This window comes from Microtus ochrogaster, unplaced genomic scaffold (assembly GCF_000317375.1).
Source record: "Microtus ochrogaster isolate Prairie Vole_2 unplaced genomic scaffold, MicOch1.0 UNK6, whole genome shotgun sequence".
Classification (NCBI taxonomy): Eukaryota; Metazoa; Chordata; class Mammalia; order Rodentia; family Cricetidae; genus Microtus; species Microtus ochrogaster.
The window spans coordinates 8,840,956-8,859,428 of NW_004949104.1; the positions used below are offsets into that span (position 1 = coordinate 8,840,956).

The 18,473-nt window shown below is 39.9% G+C and overlaps 1 protein-coding gene and 1 pseudogene across 5 annotated transcripts in view; one reads left to right on the forward strand and one right to left on the reverse strand.

The window, feature by feature from the left end:
• Window positions 1-18,473, reverse strand: part of Nsd2 (nuclear receptor binding SET domain protein 2) — a 69,785-nt gene that overhangs the window by 29,189 nt on the left and 22,123 nt on the right. For all 5 annotated transcript variants that reach the window (XM_013353369.2, XM_013353367.2, XM_026788739.1 and 2 more), the window contains 5 exons: window positions 13,814-13,980; window positions 12,277-12,756; window positions 6,685-6,829; window positions 2,876-2,994; window positions 831-912 (listed from right to left, as the gene is read on the reverse strand). In XM_013353369.2, coding sequence (XP_013208823.1) covers window positions 831-912; window positions 2,876-2,994; window positions 6,685-6,829; window positions 12,277-12,756; window positions 13,814-13,980 — 993 coding nt within the window. The remainder of the gene's footprint in view (window positions 1-830; window positions 913-2,875; window positions 2,995-6,684; window positions 6,830-12,276; window positions 12,757-13,813; window positions 13,981-18,473) is intronic.
• LOC101999108 lies at window positions 10,435-11,053 on the forward strand (annotated as a pseudogene).

The following is an 18,473-nucleotide window of genomic DNA, read 5'->3' on the forward strand; positions in this document are numbered from 1 at the left end:
CCTCTACAATTATATCTGATACAAATTCCATATAGAATTTCATGCATAAAAAGCCTAGTGTATACCTCTAAAGTAAAAACTTAAATATAGTATCACTTTAATATTTAAAAATAGCTGTTCTATGTTCAAATTTCCAATCATCCACAAGTGTTTGCTTAAAAAATAGCTGGTTTTTAAAAACCTGATCATCTTGTGCAGCACAAAGAAAACAGTCTTTCCAACCATACCTCCTCACCCCAAAGTTGGAGAAGGAGACCACCTGTGCTAATCAATGAGACAGATGTCTTAACAGGATAATCCACCAACAGGTCAAAAAGTCTGATTTTGTCCTTTTTACTGCTTAGCTGGTTTTCATAGAAAATCCTTTAAGCTGCTTTCTTATTCATATGAAATAGAAACAACTAGTCTTGACTTTTACTCTTGGTTGGTAAGTATGAACCATCAGGAGCCTAAATTAGAGTGAAAGAATTTATAGTAACAACTCATAAAGAAATCTGAGTATTTCTGGTTTAAATTTCTCTTCTAATAAAATTTCAAATTTAAAAAGTTAAGTGAAAAATCAGAAGAAAAGTAACTTCAATATGGTTATGACAATTTGCACATTAAATCAGTTATTTTTCAATTCCACAAGATCTTTCATACTTGATTTGATCCTAGCTTAATTGTTGACTCTTCTGAGGCATCCCTGGAGTTGCCCAACCCTGCTCTCATTTATCTCTATACCTCTCAGGTGCCCAGACTAGAGGCTCCCCAAGAGCAGGAGCAGGCTGCCCTGCTTACCCGCCCAGGCACCCAGAGGAGCCAGGAATAAAGGAGCCTGACCACATTACCTGCCTGGCTCTTGAGCGAGGAGGCTGCCTCTATGGTCTTGTAAGAGCTTGTCCTGGCCGTTTTGTCGGTGATTGTCTCTCTCTATTATTCAAAAAGGGGGGGGGGCAGACAAAGAGAAAGAAAATAAAGGAAAAAAATTCTCCTAATGTGAATGAACACACGTTGCTGGAAATTTACACAACAGAAACTTCTTCCTTTGAAAATGTGTTCCTCACACTCAAGAAGACCACAGTTTCCCAAACTGATTTTTTAAATACTATGAACTGATTCTTTTCTTACCTCCTATGCTAGAAGCTGTCAGACCGGTACTATAGGCAGGGCTGTGCCAATACCTGCCATAGTTGTGTTAAGATACATTACATAAGTTATATTTCATGTGCTGTCTAAACGTCCCACTGAATCCAAAGCAGAGGAAATCTAGTTTTCTATTCATTTTTTTAAATATTTATTTATTATGTATACAATATTCTGTCTGTATGCCTGAAGGCCAGAAGAGGGCGCCAGACCTCTTTACAGATGGTTGTGAGCCACCATGTGGTTGTTAGGAATTGAACTCAGGACCTTTGGAAGAGCAGGCAATGCTCTTAACCACTGAGCCATCTCTCCAGCCCCCCTAGTTTTCTATTCAAAAGGTCCAATCAAATAGTCATCCCTTCTATGTCAGTTCCAGCATTACTAGTGTACTACTACTGGGGATTTCAAATTTTTAGACAATATTTAGCTCTCAGAGATCAATAATAAAACACCTTCCACAGCTAAAGATTGGGGGGACAGTTTCAACATGCTGAATCAGTCACTATCCATTTATAATTTTAACTACTTGGGAGACTGTGGCAGGAGAATCATAAACTCAAAGCTGTCTGGGCTAATGAGTGAGTTCAAGACCAGGCTAGACAATTTAGTGATATCCCACTTTGAAAAGAAAAACTGAGGAGATGTCACTTGCTGATCTTGCAGAGGACCAAAGTTTGGGTCTTGGCACGCTTGTCTGGCAACTCACAAACATCTGGAATTCGACCTCCAATTGATTATACACCCTTTTGTTGCCTCCATGGAATACAATTACACACATACAAAAATAGAAGTAATTCATTAAAAATAAAGATTCAAAACAAAAAAGGGGGGCCATCTAGTTGTAGAACATGTGCCTGGCATAACCATGGATTCAATTCCTAGTACTAAAAAAAAAAAAAAAACAAAGAAATGAAAACTCTGGACATAATGGTGAGAATCCTTTAAATTCAATTTACCAAAAAGTTATTTAGATATCTTAGACAGTTGAAACAAATAGTGCTAACAGGCTCACCCTCTCTGTGTGGACTTCAAATAGCAGACAGAGAAATCCACTGCTGCTTTACACACATGGATATTGGTCAGTTTCACTTCCTATCAGAGACCAAGCAAGTTGTCCTAACAGATGCTGGCAATATTGAGGCTCAAGGCCCTGAGTTGCCTTTTCACCCATACTGTAGTTTCAATTTTGCCTCTATGATGCCCAGACTGGATTCCCAGTGAGTAAACAAGATCATGAATTACTGACAAAGTGAATAAATTCATGTAATCCATTTCCAGTATCTATCATAGATTCTTTAACTTCCTATTGCTGTGCAAAGTATCTTTAATGTGTTTCATGTACCTCATCCACACACTGATTAAATAATAATCCCTACAGACAAAATGTTTTGACTAGTATTGGCAATGAAACTAAATATTGGGCTTATTCTACTTAAGTAATCTAGCATTGAACTAACCCCCTTCAACCTAAGAGTAATTTTTAACTCATAAAATCAAAATATTGTGTATTACTCAAAGCATCAGGATGTTTTCTTGAACAGACTAGTATCAATAGTTCTGTGGTGATGTTCCTAATTGCTAATGAGCAAGTCCTTTCTTCAGTGGTCTTTGCAATGGAGAAAAAGGGCACGCCTTACTTCTGAATACCACTTTGGCAAGAGCCCAAAATACCTCACTGCCTATATCTTAGCTGAATCTCAAGAATTCTATAGCATATATTCTTACAGGCCAGGAAAGCCCAGAACATTACCTTCCGCAGACTGTGCTTCTCTGTCCTGAGCCTTTTCCGGGGTGCATCTCCAACATCAGCATCTTCTGGAGGATCATCTGTCCTCTTCGTGTGATTTCTTTTTTTTCCATTTATATTACCTTGGAATGAAGAATGAGAATTGGGATAAATGCAGAGGAAAAAGAGAGTTCACAACATGCTCTGGCATTCATCATGCAAATAGTGACAGGTATTCAGCAAAAAGGTACATGTCCAAGGTCAATGTTTTACAGATCAATTCTTTGCAAAACAGAACAAGGACCCACAAATATTTTAATTAATTATTATCTTACCATTGTACTTTAATATACATTAAAAATATAGCATTAAATTTAAATATAACCAAGTTAAAAGGGGAGTATTCCTATCCCAAATAACTAACAGAGGCTTGTATTAATTACAAATGCTCTACCCATTACTCGAGACTTATTACTAACTAGCTCTTACAACTTAAATTAACCCATTTTTATTAATTTACGCACTACCACATGGCTCGTGGCTTTACCTGTCCTCCATCATGTTTTGCTCTCTCTGTCTCTCCTTCTTCCTACCAGCATTCTTAGTCTGGCTGTCCAACCTATACTTACTGCCTGGCTACCAGTCAATCAGATCTTTATTAAACAATGGGAGTAATACATATTCACAGTGTATAGAAGGATCATTTAACAGCACCAGTCTTTTTTAAAAAACTGTTTACAGTTAAGACATGGTAATCCCAGCACACAAGGAGAAAGGCATAGCACGAGAAGGTTTGAGTTCAATACCAGTGTTGGCTGCACAGCAGGACACTGTCTCGAAGTGAGGAAAAGCATTTATTTAGTAACATGTAAAGACAAGTAGAATTTAAGTCAACTTTTAAAAAAAACTACAATTTAAGGGCTGGAAAGATAGTTCAGTGGTTTAGAGTACTTGTTCTTATAGTGGACCTGGGTTTGATTCCCAGAATCCACATTGTAGCTGACAATCACCTGTAATTCCAACACCTTCTTTTGGCCTCTATGTAGATATACATACATGTAGGCAAAGCAATAAACCACATAAAACAGATCTAAAAAAGTTAAATAAGGTCAGGTGGTGGCAAATGCCTTTAATCCCAGCACTTGGGATGCAGAGGCAGGCAGATGACAGCCTAACTGTGGAATAATCCTTTGTACACTGTGTAAATATGTCACTATAATTGGTTTTAATAAACAAGCTGACTAGCCAGTAGTTGAACAGGATAAAGATAGGTACAAAAGTCAAACTGAGAATGATAGGATGAGGAAGGACAGAGTCTGAGGAGTCACCAGCCAGATGGAGCATGAGTTGGACATACAAAAAGTGTTAGAGGTAAAAGCCACAAGGCTCAGAGCAGCACAGAAATTAATAGAAATGGGTTAAGTTGTGAGAGCTAGTAAGTAACAAGCCTGAGCTACTGGCCGAGCATTTATAATTTATATTAAATTTCCAAGTCAATTATTTGGGAAGCGGCTGCCAGTTATTAGGGAGCAGGTGGTTCAGACACAAAAATTTCCAACTATACAGCCTGGTGTCCATAGCAAGTTCCAGGACAGCCAAGGTTATATTGCACAGAGAAACCCTGTCTCAAACAACAAAACAAAACAGATAAAAGTTGCTACTATTTGTTCTCTTAAATAAAAGGTTTTTTTTTGTTTTTGTTTTTCGAGACAGGGTTTCTCTGTGGTTTTGGAGCCTGTCCTGGAACTAGCTCTTGTAGACCAGGCTGGTCTCAAACTCACAGAGATCCGCCTGCCTCTGCCTCCCGAGTGCTGGGATTAAAGGCGTGCGCCACCACCGCTACATCTTAAAGTTATATGCTTTCTGCTATACATTTGACAGTGCCTTATTTTAGGTGTCTGGAAATATCATTAATCTATGATAAAGTATCCAAATGTCACTGACCTCAAAAGATATGAAGGAAGGCAAGGGAATAAATTTTAGAGAGACAATCACTTTGAATGTGCTAAAGTTTAATTTTAATACAAATTATTTTCACTTGCATAACTGTTAGGGTTCGACTTATCAAACTTCTTGTATGTACGTATGTATGTACGTATGTATGTACGTACGTACGTACGTACGTACGTATGTATGTATGTATGTATGTGTATGGTACTGAGAATAGAACCCAGGACTTAAATTACATTCCCAGCCATCTTTTTACGTTTTATTTTGACAAAAAAGAAAAAAAAAAACTCACTACACTGGCTGGACATAGCTTGAATCCTCCTGCCTCAGCTTCTTGAGTAGCTGGGACTACAAGTTATGCCAGCAGGCTTCACTGTTTACAAAACTTAAGAATACTGTCATTCTCATACTCACTACCTTTTGGGACAGAACACACCACCACAGCCATGTCCAGAAAGCCTCAGGAGGAGGCCAAAGTGCCATGCTTTAGGTGCCAGCAACTGCACAGGGCTGTTCCTCAGGTCTGGAATTTAAATTACTATTGAAGGAATCAAGCAGTCAGTTAACTCTCAGCTAGTATAAACAAGACCTAACAAAATCTTGACTAGGCTTTAATCCTAACCACACCACTGTAGGTCTGCCTGCAGAGTCTGAAACAGCAGGAGTAAGCTCACACTATAGGAGTCATAAACACCATGTGGCACACCCAATTAGACACTTCAACTGGTTTGCACTCACAACCTTAAACACTGAGTTCCAGGTTACTGACCAGCAGCAGGTTTTTCACTGTGAGGTGATTCTTTTTCTTTCCCATGAACACCCAGAGCATTGCCTACTTTATCTAGGATGAGACACCGCTCTTCCTAAAGAAATCCAAGAGTTTGCAGGACAGTAATGGCACACACTAAAAAGGCAGAGGCAGGCAGATTTCAGTGAGTTCAAGGTCAACCTGATCTACAGAATGAGTTCCAGTATAGTCAGGGCTGTTACATAGAGAAACCCTGTCTCAAAAAACCAAAAAGAAAGAAATCGGAGTTCCCTAACACTAAGTCAGCAGAATAGCCACCAATAATCTTTCTTCTATAAGTTGCCTTGGTCATGGTGCTTTGTTATAGCAGCAGCAAAGTAACTCAGACGCCTAGCAAGCCCTAAATTAAGATGAATATCTCCAGGAGGTGCAAAGGGGCTACCAGTGTATGTACTGTCACAATCTAATACCTGGCAGTTATTCTAGGACAACTTAGGATGCCTTAGCTTTGATGTCTAGCATTTCCAAAACTCAATAATGAACCTTAAGAGTTACAGACTATTTATTTTTATTTAACACTCAAACACATTACACTTTATTTTTACATTAAAAGGTTTTTTTTTTTCCCAGCTTGTGTGTCTAAGTGCTTACATGTAACAAACCTGTTACACATTTCCAGGTCTTCCTCATCTTGCCATAGCCTAAACTGGTATTTGATGCAGTGTATTTTAAATTTTAAACTGAAAACCTAGAAATAGACACCTAAGTGAAGGTCAACCAGTCATCTCACTTGTAAGTTCTGCTAAGAACTAACTGTTCTCCACTGGACCTGACCCATGCCACTAAACCCAAAGTGCTAGAACCACACACCTTTCCTTTCTTCTTCTCTCCTATACCACCCCTTCAAATACTGCAACCAGAATCCCTACTCTGTGTAAACAATAAAGTGAGGTCCTGAACAGCATCAAGAACTGCACTGGTGATAAGGGAGAAAATGATAACGACATGCACTGATGGGATCATGAACACTGTTCATGTGGTGACACTCTACACATCACATCCAAGCAAAAGACGTGTGTGTGTGTGTGTGTGTGTGTGTGTGCGCATGCGTGCATGCGCGCGCACGCATGTTTACCAGAGTCTTCTTCAGACTGGGCAGAGGTCATTAGGGAAAACTTTGTATTATATCGTGCTTTCTGCTTTTCGTTGAGCATGCTCCATTGGGATCCAAGTAATTCTTCAATCTCCTCCCCTGAGACATCTGGATGTTCAGCTACAACCTATGAAAACAGAAAGGAGGACAATAAGAACTCTACACTCACAAAATTCATTGTGATTTACATAAAACCAAATACACAGTCCCATGAAATTGAGTATGTAACATTTTTATTCCCACAGTATAGAATTTTGTCCAGAAAATTTGGTTCAGAGAAAAATAGCACATAACCAATTCAGTGATTCACTAAAAATTTCTAAGTGAAAATAACTGACAAATGATGAATAGAAAACATACTTTTAGCCAGGCGGTAGTGGCACACGCCTTTAATTCCAGCACTCAGAAAGTAGAGACAGGAGGTTCTCTGTGAGTTCAAGGCCAGCCTGGGCTACAGAGCAAGTTCAGGAACAGGTACCAAAGCTACACTGAGAAACCCTGTCTTGAAAAACAAAACAAAAAGTACTTTTTAAAAAACACTGAGTCATTTTTTTAAATCCTAATTTCCTAGACATCCTTGAAAAATTAGTAGTCCAGAAAGTTGTGCAAAAATGCTTCTCTGAGCATGGAGTGAGGTCTATTATGTCATCCTCACCAACTACAGTAGCCACACTCCATCTTTCAATCCAAGTCATAGATAAGAAATACAGACGACAGTTAACAAGCAAGCCCTAATTTTTGTCTAAGCTAAACCAGCACCAAGATAACTGGTCTACAAAGGCAACAGATTCTCCACTTACTGAGTATCAGTACCCTTGGAATATGCTGAAGGCCCTCCGAACCTACTAGCAAAGAATATGCATTTTCACAAGTCTTCTAGGTGGTTTGGGTACACAGTAATCACTGAGCAACAACTCCCAGCTTAACTGCAGATGGCAATAACCATAGGGTTAAAGCCAATGGTGTTTAGATCCTACCTAAGATCAAGTCAATCTATATATGTCTGACATCTATACTTCAAAGGGTTCCCAAGGATTTCTAATATGCAGTTGAATTCAAGAGGTAGGAATAGAGAAAAGACACAAGAACAAAAGCATACTAAGCTCAGAAACATACTCTAGCCTACCACTTATTTCAAGATAGTTCACGAGCTTTTGTATTTGTAAAGGTTGAAGTCAGGATCTGAGTTCAATCACCAGACTCCAAAGTAAAAATGTAAGGAGAGAACCAACTCCATGTAGTTGTCCTCTGACCACCACAGATAAACCAAAGCATGAGTACCCACCAAGACCTGTCATATACACACACACTTTTTAAAATAATAATAGTAAGATGGAGAAACAGTTGAAGAAGACACTCAACACTGACCTCTGGCTTCCACATGCAGATGCATACATAGGTACTGATATCCATATGAACATATACATATGCGTACACACAAAGTCAAAAGGTAGCAACCAAATATCCTCAAGTCTTGGGTCTTCTATCCAATAACCCTAGCAAAAGAGGGTTCAGGTAGCCTAAGAGAGTTATGTGCCTCAAAAGCTGGCCCTTGACTAATTCAAAACCATTTTTATAACAGCTTTAAGAGGCTAGAGAGATGGCTCAGCAGCTAAGAGTACTGACTGCTCTTCTAGAGAGCCCAGGTTCAATTCCCTGCACCCACAGGACAGTTTACAACTCTCTATAATTCCAAGGGATATAACACCCTCACATAGACATACATGCAGGAAAAACACCAATGCACATAAAATAAGAATTAGTAAATTATTTAAAATGTTTTTAGGGGCTGGAGAGATGGCTCAGAGGTTAAGAGCATTGCCTGTTCTTCCAAAGGTCCTGAGTTCAATTCCCAGCAACCACATGGTGGTCCACAACCATCTGTACTGAGGTCTGGTGCCCTCTTATGGCTAACTGCATACAAAATAAATAAAAAATAAAATAAAATAAATAAAAAAGGGGCTGGAGAAATGCCTCAGTGGTTAAGAGCATTGCCTGCTCTTCCAAAGGTCCTGAGTTCAATTCCCAGCAACCACATGGTGGCTCACAACCATCTGTAAAGAGGTCTGGTGCCCTCTTCTGGCCTGCAGACATACACACAGACAGAGTATTGTATACATAATAAATAAATAAATATTTAAAAAATAAAAATAAAAAAATGTTTTTAAAAGAACAGCTTTGAGGACTGGAGAAATAGCTAAGCAGTTAGAAACAATAATATATATTGTTCTTGCAGAGGACACAAGTTCAATTCTCAGCACCCACATGAGGCAGTTAATAACTGCCTGTAACTCCTGCTCCACTGATCTCACATCTCTATAACCTCTGAAGGCAAATGCACACAAACTTTTTGTTTGTTTGTTTGTTTTGGTTTTTTCAAAACACAGTATCTCTGTCACTTTGGAGCCTGTCCTGGAACTAGCTCTTGTAGACCAGGCTGGCCTCAAACTCACAGAGCTCTGCCTCATCTACTTTTAAACATACATAAAAATTTAAAAACTGAACAACAACAACAACAACAACAACAAACAAACAAACAACACAAAAAGCTAGCCTTAATTGGGCATGGTGGTGCATGCCTTTAATCCCAGATCCCAGCACTGAGGCAAAGTCAGGTAGATCTCTGTGAATTCAAGGCCAGGGTGATTTATGTGGAGAGTTCTAGAACAGGAAGGACCACAAAGAGAAACCCTACCTCAAAAAAACAGCCTTTGGGGATGAACAACATTGGAACTGTGAACACTGCCATCCTTTTCTGAACAGCACCTGAACCCAACGTAATGGCCCTAGTGGGCCTTACAGTCACAGTTTTAAGCTTGAATGGAACAGGACAGATGAATATGTAAGTGAACTCTAACTACTGCGCACCTTTACCTTGGTCTACATTGTTCTCATCAAGGTGCCAATCTACGAGTTCAGTTACAATTCTTAGTACCACAAGGGTTAGAGGAAATGAACCTGGGCCCCAGAAAGAAATAAGAATGGAGGAGGTCTCTGGACAGTAGTCTAAATTCTCCTTTCTTTTAATACTTATTTAGATTTATTTTATGTATATGAGCGCTCTATCTGCATGCACGTCTGCATGCACCAGATCTCATGATAAATGGTTTATAAGCCACCATGTGGTTGCTGGGAATTGGTGAAGAGCATCCAGTTCTTTTAACCAAGCACCTAATTTTTCTATGGTTAGATGCCAAAGAAAAAGCCTAGAGCATGCTGGAATATAGCTAGCTAGAGTTCACATTTGGCATAGCCTTGCCCAACTTCCAAAGGATAAGAGCACACAGTTCCTCACCAATTATGTTCCAGCCTAGATGCCAAATACTGGTGGTATCCATTTAGAGCTTATCATCATACCCTGCCCACATGGAAAATGACCACATACTACTAAGTATTTTGTACCATGTCAAATCCAATAGTTAATCATGGTTTGCTACTAAGTGTTAACACATCTCTGGGCATACTTGGCACCTGGGCAAAAGCACACACCTTCTCAGCTGACCACTTACTCTTTTTGGATGAACACAGGTAGATACTGAGGTACAAATAAAGAGTGAATATATTGTATTCTTCAGACTTTACAGAAGCAACAGACTCTATCTACATAGCAGTAAGTAGCTGGCTTTCTTCAACATCTACTAAATCCATTCTGATATAATATGCTATAGGAACAGATCACAACTACCACTGACAATTTTTTAGAATTGTATAGTGCTGTGCTTTCCTTTGGCCTTCCTGGTACTCAGCACACCTGTTATGTTTGACAAAGCCCTCAAACCCTTCTTAAAGAGCTACCACCTTCAACCACTGAGAGACCCTGTGCATCAGTGTGTTTCCTACCACCTGAGGAATGTTGCAGAGAAGTTTCCAGAACTGCAAATGGAATCATTGCTGACTATGAGGTCCACCCCAACCAGTGCTCAGACTGCAGCCAATGTGGCAGGGGCTGCTTAATACTACCAAGGACAAGAGGTGGATCCTGACCCATGGGGGACCCAGCACATAGCAGGTGTACGCATACATCCCCGATTTGGGGGCTGGTTTGCTATCCAAGGAGTAATATTGTTGCCAGGGATTAAAGTGCCAAATCTGCCATCCAGAAAGCCCCGACTGTGTGCCTACAAGAGCTGGCCGCATCACTCTCCTTGAAGGCTTCAATTTCCATTGGTGTGACTGGACTTACTGGGATGCCGTGACTCCTGAAGAATGGTACTCAGAAGAACAGAAGATCTACTATTCCACCCCACCTGCCCAACGGTTGGCCCTACTAGGCTTAGTCCAGCCCTCAGTACACCCTAGCACTACATCTTACCAAGCCTCAGAATTCCAGCAGAGCACAAAGCTGGCTTAGCCCCAGTGTCTCACTACCTGTATCCCGGGCCCTTCCTACATTTCCCCTGTGAGATCCCACTTTGGTATGTTTATTTTGGATACAATTTGGGTTTTGAAAAAGCACATTTTTTAGTTTTTCAAAACAAGGCTTCTCTGTGAAGCTATGGCTGTTCTGGAACTGACTCTGTAGACCAGGCTAGACTCCAACTCAGAGTTCTGCCTGTCTCTGCCTCCCGAGTGCTGGGATTAAAAATGTATGAAAGAAGCACATTTTATTTCCTGAAGCTCTCAAAGAGAGTCAAGACTCAATTTACACTGATCAAGACAAATCACATTCAAGACAGACTCAAAATCAGCAGCTGCCTTCAAATATTGGACTCATACCTGTTACTATTTTTGTGTAGTACTCCAAGATACTATTGAGTTGTGGGTCTCAATCTTCCTAATGTTGTGACCCTCTCTAATGCAGTTCCTCATGTTGTGGTAACCCCCAACAATAAAATTACTTTTGTTGTTATTGAAATAACTAATTTTGTTATGAATCATAATGTAAATGTTTTCTCAATGGTCTTAGGTGACCCCTGTGAAAGTCTCCTCCAACCCCCAGCAGGGTCTTGACCCACAGGCTGAGAATTGCTGAATTAGAGGATCCTAGGGGTATACACCCTTTAAATGGTACCCACTACATAGGGCTATGCCAAGTTATTATTTATATAAACTACTTTGAAACTGTCTGACCTACAGTGACTGATATATTACTACTAAAGACTTAAAGAATCTTACCATCTTGCTATCAAGCCGGCTATCCATCCACATGGAAGGAGAGAACTGACTCCTGGAAGCTGTACTCTGACCCCATACACACTGCTGTACCCTCTCCCCATAAACATGTGATTTAAGAAGAAGGAAAAAGAAATGGTCAAGGGCTGGAGAGTTGGCTCACTGGTAAGAGCACTGGCTGCTCTTCCAGAGGTCCTGAGTTCAATTCCCAGCAACCATATGGTGGCTCACAAACATCTGTAATGAGGTCTGGTGCCCTCTTCTGGCCTGTATGTCTACCTGCAGGCAGAACACTGTATACATAATAAATAAAATCCTAAAAAAAAAATTTTTAAAGAAAAAAACTAAACAGTGCTTATGCAGTGTACTAAGAAATAAGAGGATTCTGCAATAAAGGAATGTTCCTCGAATTTGGAAATCTTGTGGCATGACAAAGAACTCAGAACCCACCAGCATATTTACCTCATCCCTGTGTTTTTGACAGAAGACTAAAAACTGGGATGCGGAGTCTCCCTTCCTGCTCCGTGGAGCAGAAGCTGTGGACCTTTTTCTACCAGGAGGAGATCCTACTCCTCTCTTAGGTTCAGCCTCTGCCATCTTTGAAGGGGTACTCTTTTCTGTGCCAGGGTCACTCTCTTGGTTCTCAGAACTAGACCTTTTGGCTCTTCGCCTTCTCTTCATGGGAATATCCTCTTCTTTCATAGACCCACGGTCTGCAGCAGCTTCTTCACTGGCCCCTGAAGAGTGCACCATTTCTCCCAAAGGTTCTGCAACAATGCCAGCCTCCTTAGCCACTTGAGGGTTGAGGTGTAGCTGGTCCCCCACATAGAGGAAGGTGAATTTGGCTTTCCGTTCCTCTACTGACATGCTAGCAGCTTCCGCTGCTTGAACAATGCCCATTTCCCACTGGGCTCTCAATCTCCCTGAAATAGGTTTTAACAACTGGAAAAAAAACCAAAATCATTATGAATTTTATTATATAGTATAAAAGGTAACTCAATTAAAAGCATTTTTACAATATCAGATAAGGAAAACCTATAAAAACCCAATTAAAATTTTAGATATAATTCAGCTAACAACTCGTTTCTTTAAACTATAAATCAACTCTGTTTTACCTAATATAATTTATAAAAAAGAAAAAAAATCAAAAAATAAATTACTTCTGTGAGTCACCAAATAAATGAAAAATAACATACTTGGGTAAAAGTAAATGATAAATTTAGGGTGGGCATGGTGACTGACATCTTTTTTTTCTTCTTTTTTCTTTTTCTGTGTACCCTTAGCTGCCTTGGAACTTTCTTTGTAGACCAGGCTGGCCTCAAACACACAGAGATCCTCCTGCCTCTGCCTCTCAAGCGCTGGGATTAAATGTGCACCACTATCACCCTGCCGATAACACATCTTTAATCCCAAGATTACAGAGGCAGAAGCAGGAGGATTTCTATGAATTCCAGGCAAACCTATATAAGTTCAGGCCAGCCAGGGCTACATAGTAAGATTCTGCTGATGTGGGAAGTCCTTCTGTATATGTGTTGCTTTAGTGACTAATGAATAAAGCTGTTTTGGCCAATGGCTTAGCAGAATAAAGCCATGCGGGAAATCTGAACAGAGATATATAGAGTAGGCAGAGTCAAGGGGACATCACATGGCTGCTAAAGGAGACAGATGCTGGTAAACCACAGCCTTGTGGTGATACACAGATTAAAAGAAATGGGTTAATTTAAGATATAAGAGCTAGGTAGGAACACACTTAAACTTTTGGAAATGCAGTGTTGTAATTAATATAGTTTCTATGTGATTATTCGGGTCTAGGCAGCTGAGAAACAAAGGAGTAGTCTGTCTACACTCTACGTCAAAATAGACAGACAGACAGACAGATAAAACAAGGTACATGACCAACATAAGAAACTACTTAAACAACTATAAGGTCAAAATAAAATAAACTTGGTTAAGAATTAAAATTTTTTATTTAAAAACACATAAAAGGGACTTCTATCACCTTGATTTTCTCAGCTTTCGTGGGTGCCTGCTTCGCACTTTCTTGGCATAATTTTTCAAACTGTTCTTCTCCTTCAAAAGCAACAAGGCTCTTCTCAAATATCCAAGCTCTTTCTGGGGCATCACCAAAGAACTGTACATGATACTGGCGTGCACTTTTTTTCTGACCTAATTTTAAAAATAAAAACCATGAATATCAGAATTTGGGATGAAACTGAGGAAATCTACTAATGCTTTAAAATTATTTTACTCAGTGCAGTTTGTGCTTATTAATTTCAGCATAAATTTTACCTTTTTATCTTTAATATATTCCATGGCCAAGAGGAAAATTCACTAATCAGAGATAGCAGAGAAAATACAAAAGTAGACTAGGAAGAAGCTGAAGAACATTCTTTTGTCTTCCCCTTTCAATATCTTCTTAGAGAGATTTTTAGACAAGACATCAGCAAAAGAGAACTTCCAAAAGAGCAAACAGCAGCATGAGGCAATACACTGGGCTGGATTCAGTAACCAATCTATCCCTACCCACTGATGACTAGCCTACCCACTTCCAGGGGATCTGATGCCCTCTTCTAGTCACCATGGACACAATGCTTAGAATAAGAGCAGAATGCCTCAAAGAACTGTTGCAATCACAGCAACTCCCCTCAAGTATTCCCTGATGTTACTCTTCAAGACAGGATTTCTCTGTGTAGCTCTGGAGCCTGTCCTGGATCTCACTCTGTAGACCAGACTGGCCTTGAACTCAGACATCTGCTGTCTCTGCTTCCCAAGTGCAGGGATTAAAGATGAACTCCTCACTATAACTCTTAGCCACAGGAAGAAACATTTCTCAATGCAGCCAGAGGGATGAGCAAAGAGACTACTATACCCTGATATTTCAATTTTTGCTAGAGTTGAAGGAAAGGTAGAACACAGGTAAGCAAGGCAAAAGGGCAGCTCTCAGTAATAATAGGAAAAAAGATCTTTATCCTATCCTAAAGGAAGTAAAAATAGACTTCCTGGATAGCTAAAGTAACCAGAAGAAAAACATCTTCATTGAATCTTTCAAAGATGCCTCCAATTGCCAAGTGGTGGTGATACATGCCTTTAATCCCAGCACTTGGGAGGTAAAGGCCAACCTGGTCTACAAAACGAACTCTAGGACAGTCAGGGCTGTTACACAGAGAAACCTTATCTGGGGATAGCATGGGGGAACAAACCAAAGATCCCTTGAACCAGTAGTGGTTCAAGATGGCTGGGCAGTCCAATACTCAGGAGGCAGAGGCAGGTGGATCTCTGAGTTCAAGGCCAGTCTGATCTACAAGAGCTAGTTTCCAGGACAGGCTCCAAAGCTACAGAGAAACACTGTCTTAACCAGCGAGCGCCGCCCCCCCCCGCCCCAAAAAAGAGTGGCTCAAGGTGAGTCCAACATTCTAAAACAACCCTCTGCTTTGAGAGTACTGGAATGAAAGGAGTGTTCCACCGTGCCTAGCTAGTTTTTATTTTTATTATTTTATTTTTATTTTATGTGTATAGGTATTTTGCTTGCATGTATGTCTGGGTTTATTTTCTAGCACCTATATGGCAGCTCACAACCATCTTTAACTAGGGGACATAATGCCCTTTTCTGGCCTTCAGAATATGCACTGCACATACATGGTGCATAAACATACATTCAGACAAACACACATATAAAAAAAAATAAAGTATATTTTTAAAAGAATTTTAAGGGCTGGAGAAATTGATCACTGGCTGCTCTTCCAGAGGTCCTAAGTTCAATTACCAGCAATCACAACCGTCTGTAATGAGATCTGGTGCCCTCTTCTGGCATGTAACCATACATGCAGGCAGAATACTGTATACATAATAAATAAATAAAATCTTTTTAAAAAATCTTATGTCAGAGAGATGACTCAGTGGTTAACAAAAAATTTGATGTTCTTACAGGGGACTCATGTCTGATCAGTCCTCAGAACCCAGGTAACTGATAACTGTCCAAAACTCCAGTTCCAGAAGATCCAGTGGCTTTCCTGGTCTCCTTCAACACTTACACACACACACAATGTACATAAATACACACAGGCAAATACGCACACATTAAAAAAATGATGCCCACCTTTAATCCCAGAATTTGGGAGACAGAGGCAGGTGGATCTCTGTGAATTTGAGGCCAGTCTCATCTACAGAGGGAGTTCCAGGACAGCCAGAGATAAACAGAAAAACCCTGTCTCAAAAAACAAACAAACAAACAAACCAAATTACCTCTCAGTTGGGGAGGAGAAGGCAGGAGTACATATTGTATATAATATTACTTTAAAAATAAGAAACTTTAAAAAAAAAAAACTAAAGAAACACCAAGCAGTTTGTGGCTTTTGCCAATACCTTAATCTTTTCATAGTATTGAAAGTTAATATAGATGACTCATAGTTCATAGTGAAGAGAATCTTTTATTGTATATAATGAATTGCTATTAATTTACATGATGTTTAGAAATAGTTAATGTCAGGCTGGAAACATGAATCAGAAGTTAAGAGCACTTGCTGCTCTCCCAAAGGAGCCAAGTTCTAGCACCCACACTGTGTAGCTCACAACCAACTCTAAGTCCAACTTAGAGGGATCTGATGTGTCTAGACTCAATGGGAACCTATACTCAAATTCACACACATATGCATAAACCCTTAAAAAGGTAGTTTTTTTTTAAGTTTATGTATTTATTATGTATACAATTATGCCTACAGGTCAGAAGAGGGCACCAGATCCCACCACAGATGGCTGTGAGCCACCATATGGTTGCTGGGAATTGAACTCAGGACCTCTGGAAGAGCAGCCAGGGCTCTTAACCACTGAGCCATCTCTCCAGTCCCCAAGGTATTTTTTTTTTAAGGAAGAAAAAAATTTAATGCCTAGCACAGGGTGACGGCAAACACCTTTAATCCCAGTACTCAGGATGGAGATCCAGGTTTATTTTTGCAAGTTAAAAGTCAGTCTGGTCTATTGGGAGAAATCCAGGCCAGCCAGGGCTACACAAAGAAATATTATTTCAAAAAATAAAAACAGTTATTACACAGAAAGGAAAATCTTGATGTATCTATCTATTGATAAAACAGATTACTATAGCTTGGCCCAAAGTTTGTAAAATGTTACTTTTTAAAAACTTATTTATAAGCCGGGCAGTGGTGGCACATGCCTTTAATCCCAGCACTGGGGAGGCAGAGGCAGGCAGATCTCTGGGAGTTCGAGGCCAGCCTAGTCTACAAGAGCTAGTTCCGAGACAGGCACCAAAGTTACAGAGAAACCCTGTCTCGAAAAACAAACAAACAAATAAATAAATACATGCTTATTTATAACTGGGCATGGTGGTGCATGCCTTTAATCCTAGCACTTAGAAGGCAGAAGCATGGATCTCTGTGAGTTTGAGACCAGCCTGATCTACAGAGCAAGTGCCAGGACAGGCTCCAAAATTACACAGAGAAACCCTGTCTCAAAAAAAAAACAACAAATCTTATTTATGTATTTTATGTGTAAGGCTGCTTTGTCTGCACATATGCACACCAGAAGAGGACATCAGATCCCTTGAGACTTCACTTAAGACTGTAGAGAGGGTTTTGTTTTTTTCAAGACAAGTTTTTTCTGTGTAGCTCTGGCTGCTGTGTAATAGAAATTTAAATATGTCAAAATGTATTGCAGAATAATTATTTCCTATGTAAAGATGTGTTGCATTTGTTTAACTACTTAAAGATGTGTTGCTGTTTCACCCTGCCTGCCTAAGGCACCTGACTGGTCTAATAAAAAGCTAGCTGGCCAATAGATAGATAAAGGAAGGATAGGTGGGGTTGGTGAGCAGACAAAATGGGGAGCCAGTCAAGAGCCACCAGTCAATCAAGGACCAGTCAGCCAGCCACAGAGGAAACAAAAAAGCAGGAGAGACAGTAGAGGTAAACAAACCTAGGGGCAGTACACAGATCAATAAAAATGGGTTAATTTAAGCTTAAAAAAAAAAACTAGAGGGGCTGGAGAGATGACTCAGAGGTTAAGAGCATTGCTTGCTCTTCCTAAGGTCCTGAGTTCAATTCCCAGCAACCACATGGTGGCTCACAACCATCTGTAACGAGGTCTGGTGCCCACTTCTGGCCTGCAGGCATACACACAGACAGAATAATGTATACATAATAAACAAATAAATATTTTTTAAAAAATTTTAAAAAAAACTAGAAACAATCCTAAACTAAGGCATAACATTAATAATTAATACTAAGTTTCTGTGTCATTATTTGGAGGCTGATGGTCCAAGAAAGCCTGCTACATCTGGCTATCCTAGAACTCGCTTTATAGACCTATCTGGCTTCGAACTCAGAGATACACCTGCCTCTGACTCTTGAGTGCTGTGATTAAAGGTGTGCACCACCACCTGGCTTCTGTATAGAATTAAATATAATTATAGTTGTGAGCCACCATATGGGTGCTGGGAATTGAACTGAGGACCTCTGGAAGAGCAACCAGTGCTCTTAATCACTGAGTCATCATCTCTCAAGGTCCTACTTTTTCTTGTTGTGGCATGATCCCACTATGGTTTTTTTTGTTTTTGTTTTTGTTGTTTTTCGAGACAGGGTTTCTCTGTGGTTTTGGAGCCTGTCCTGGAACTAGCTCTTGTAGACCAGGCTGGTCTCGAACTCACAGAG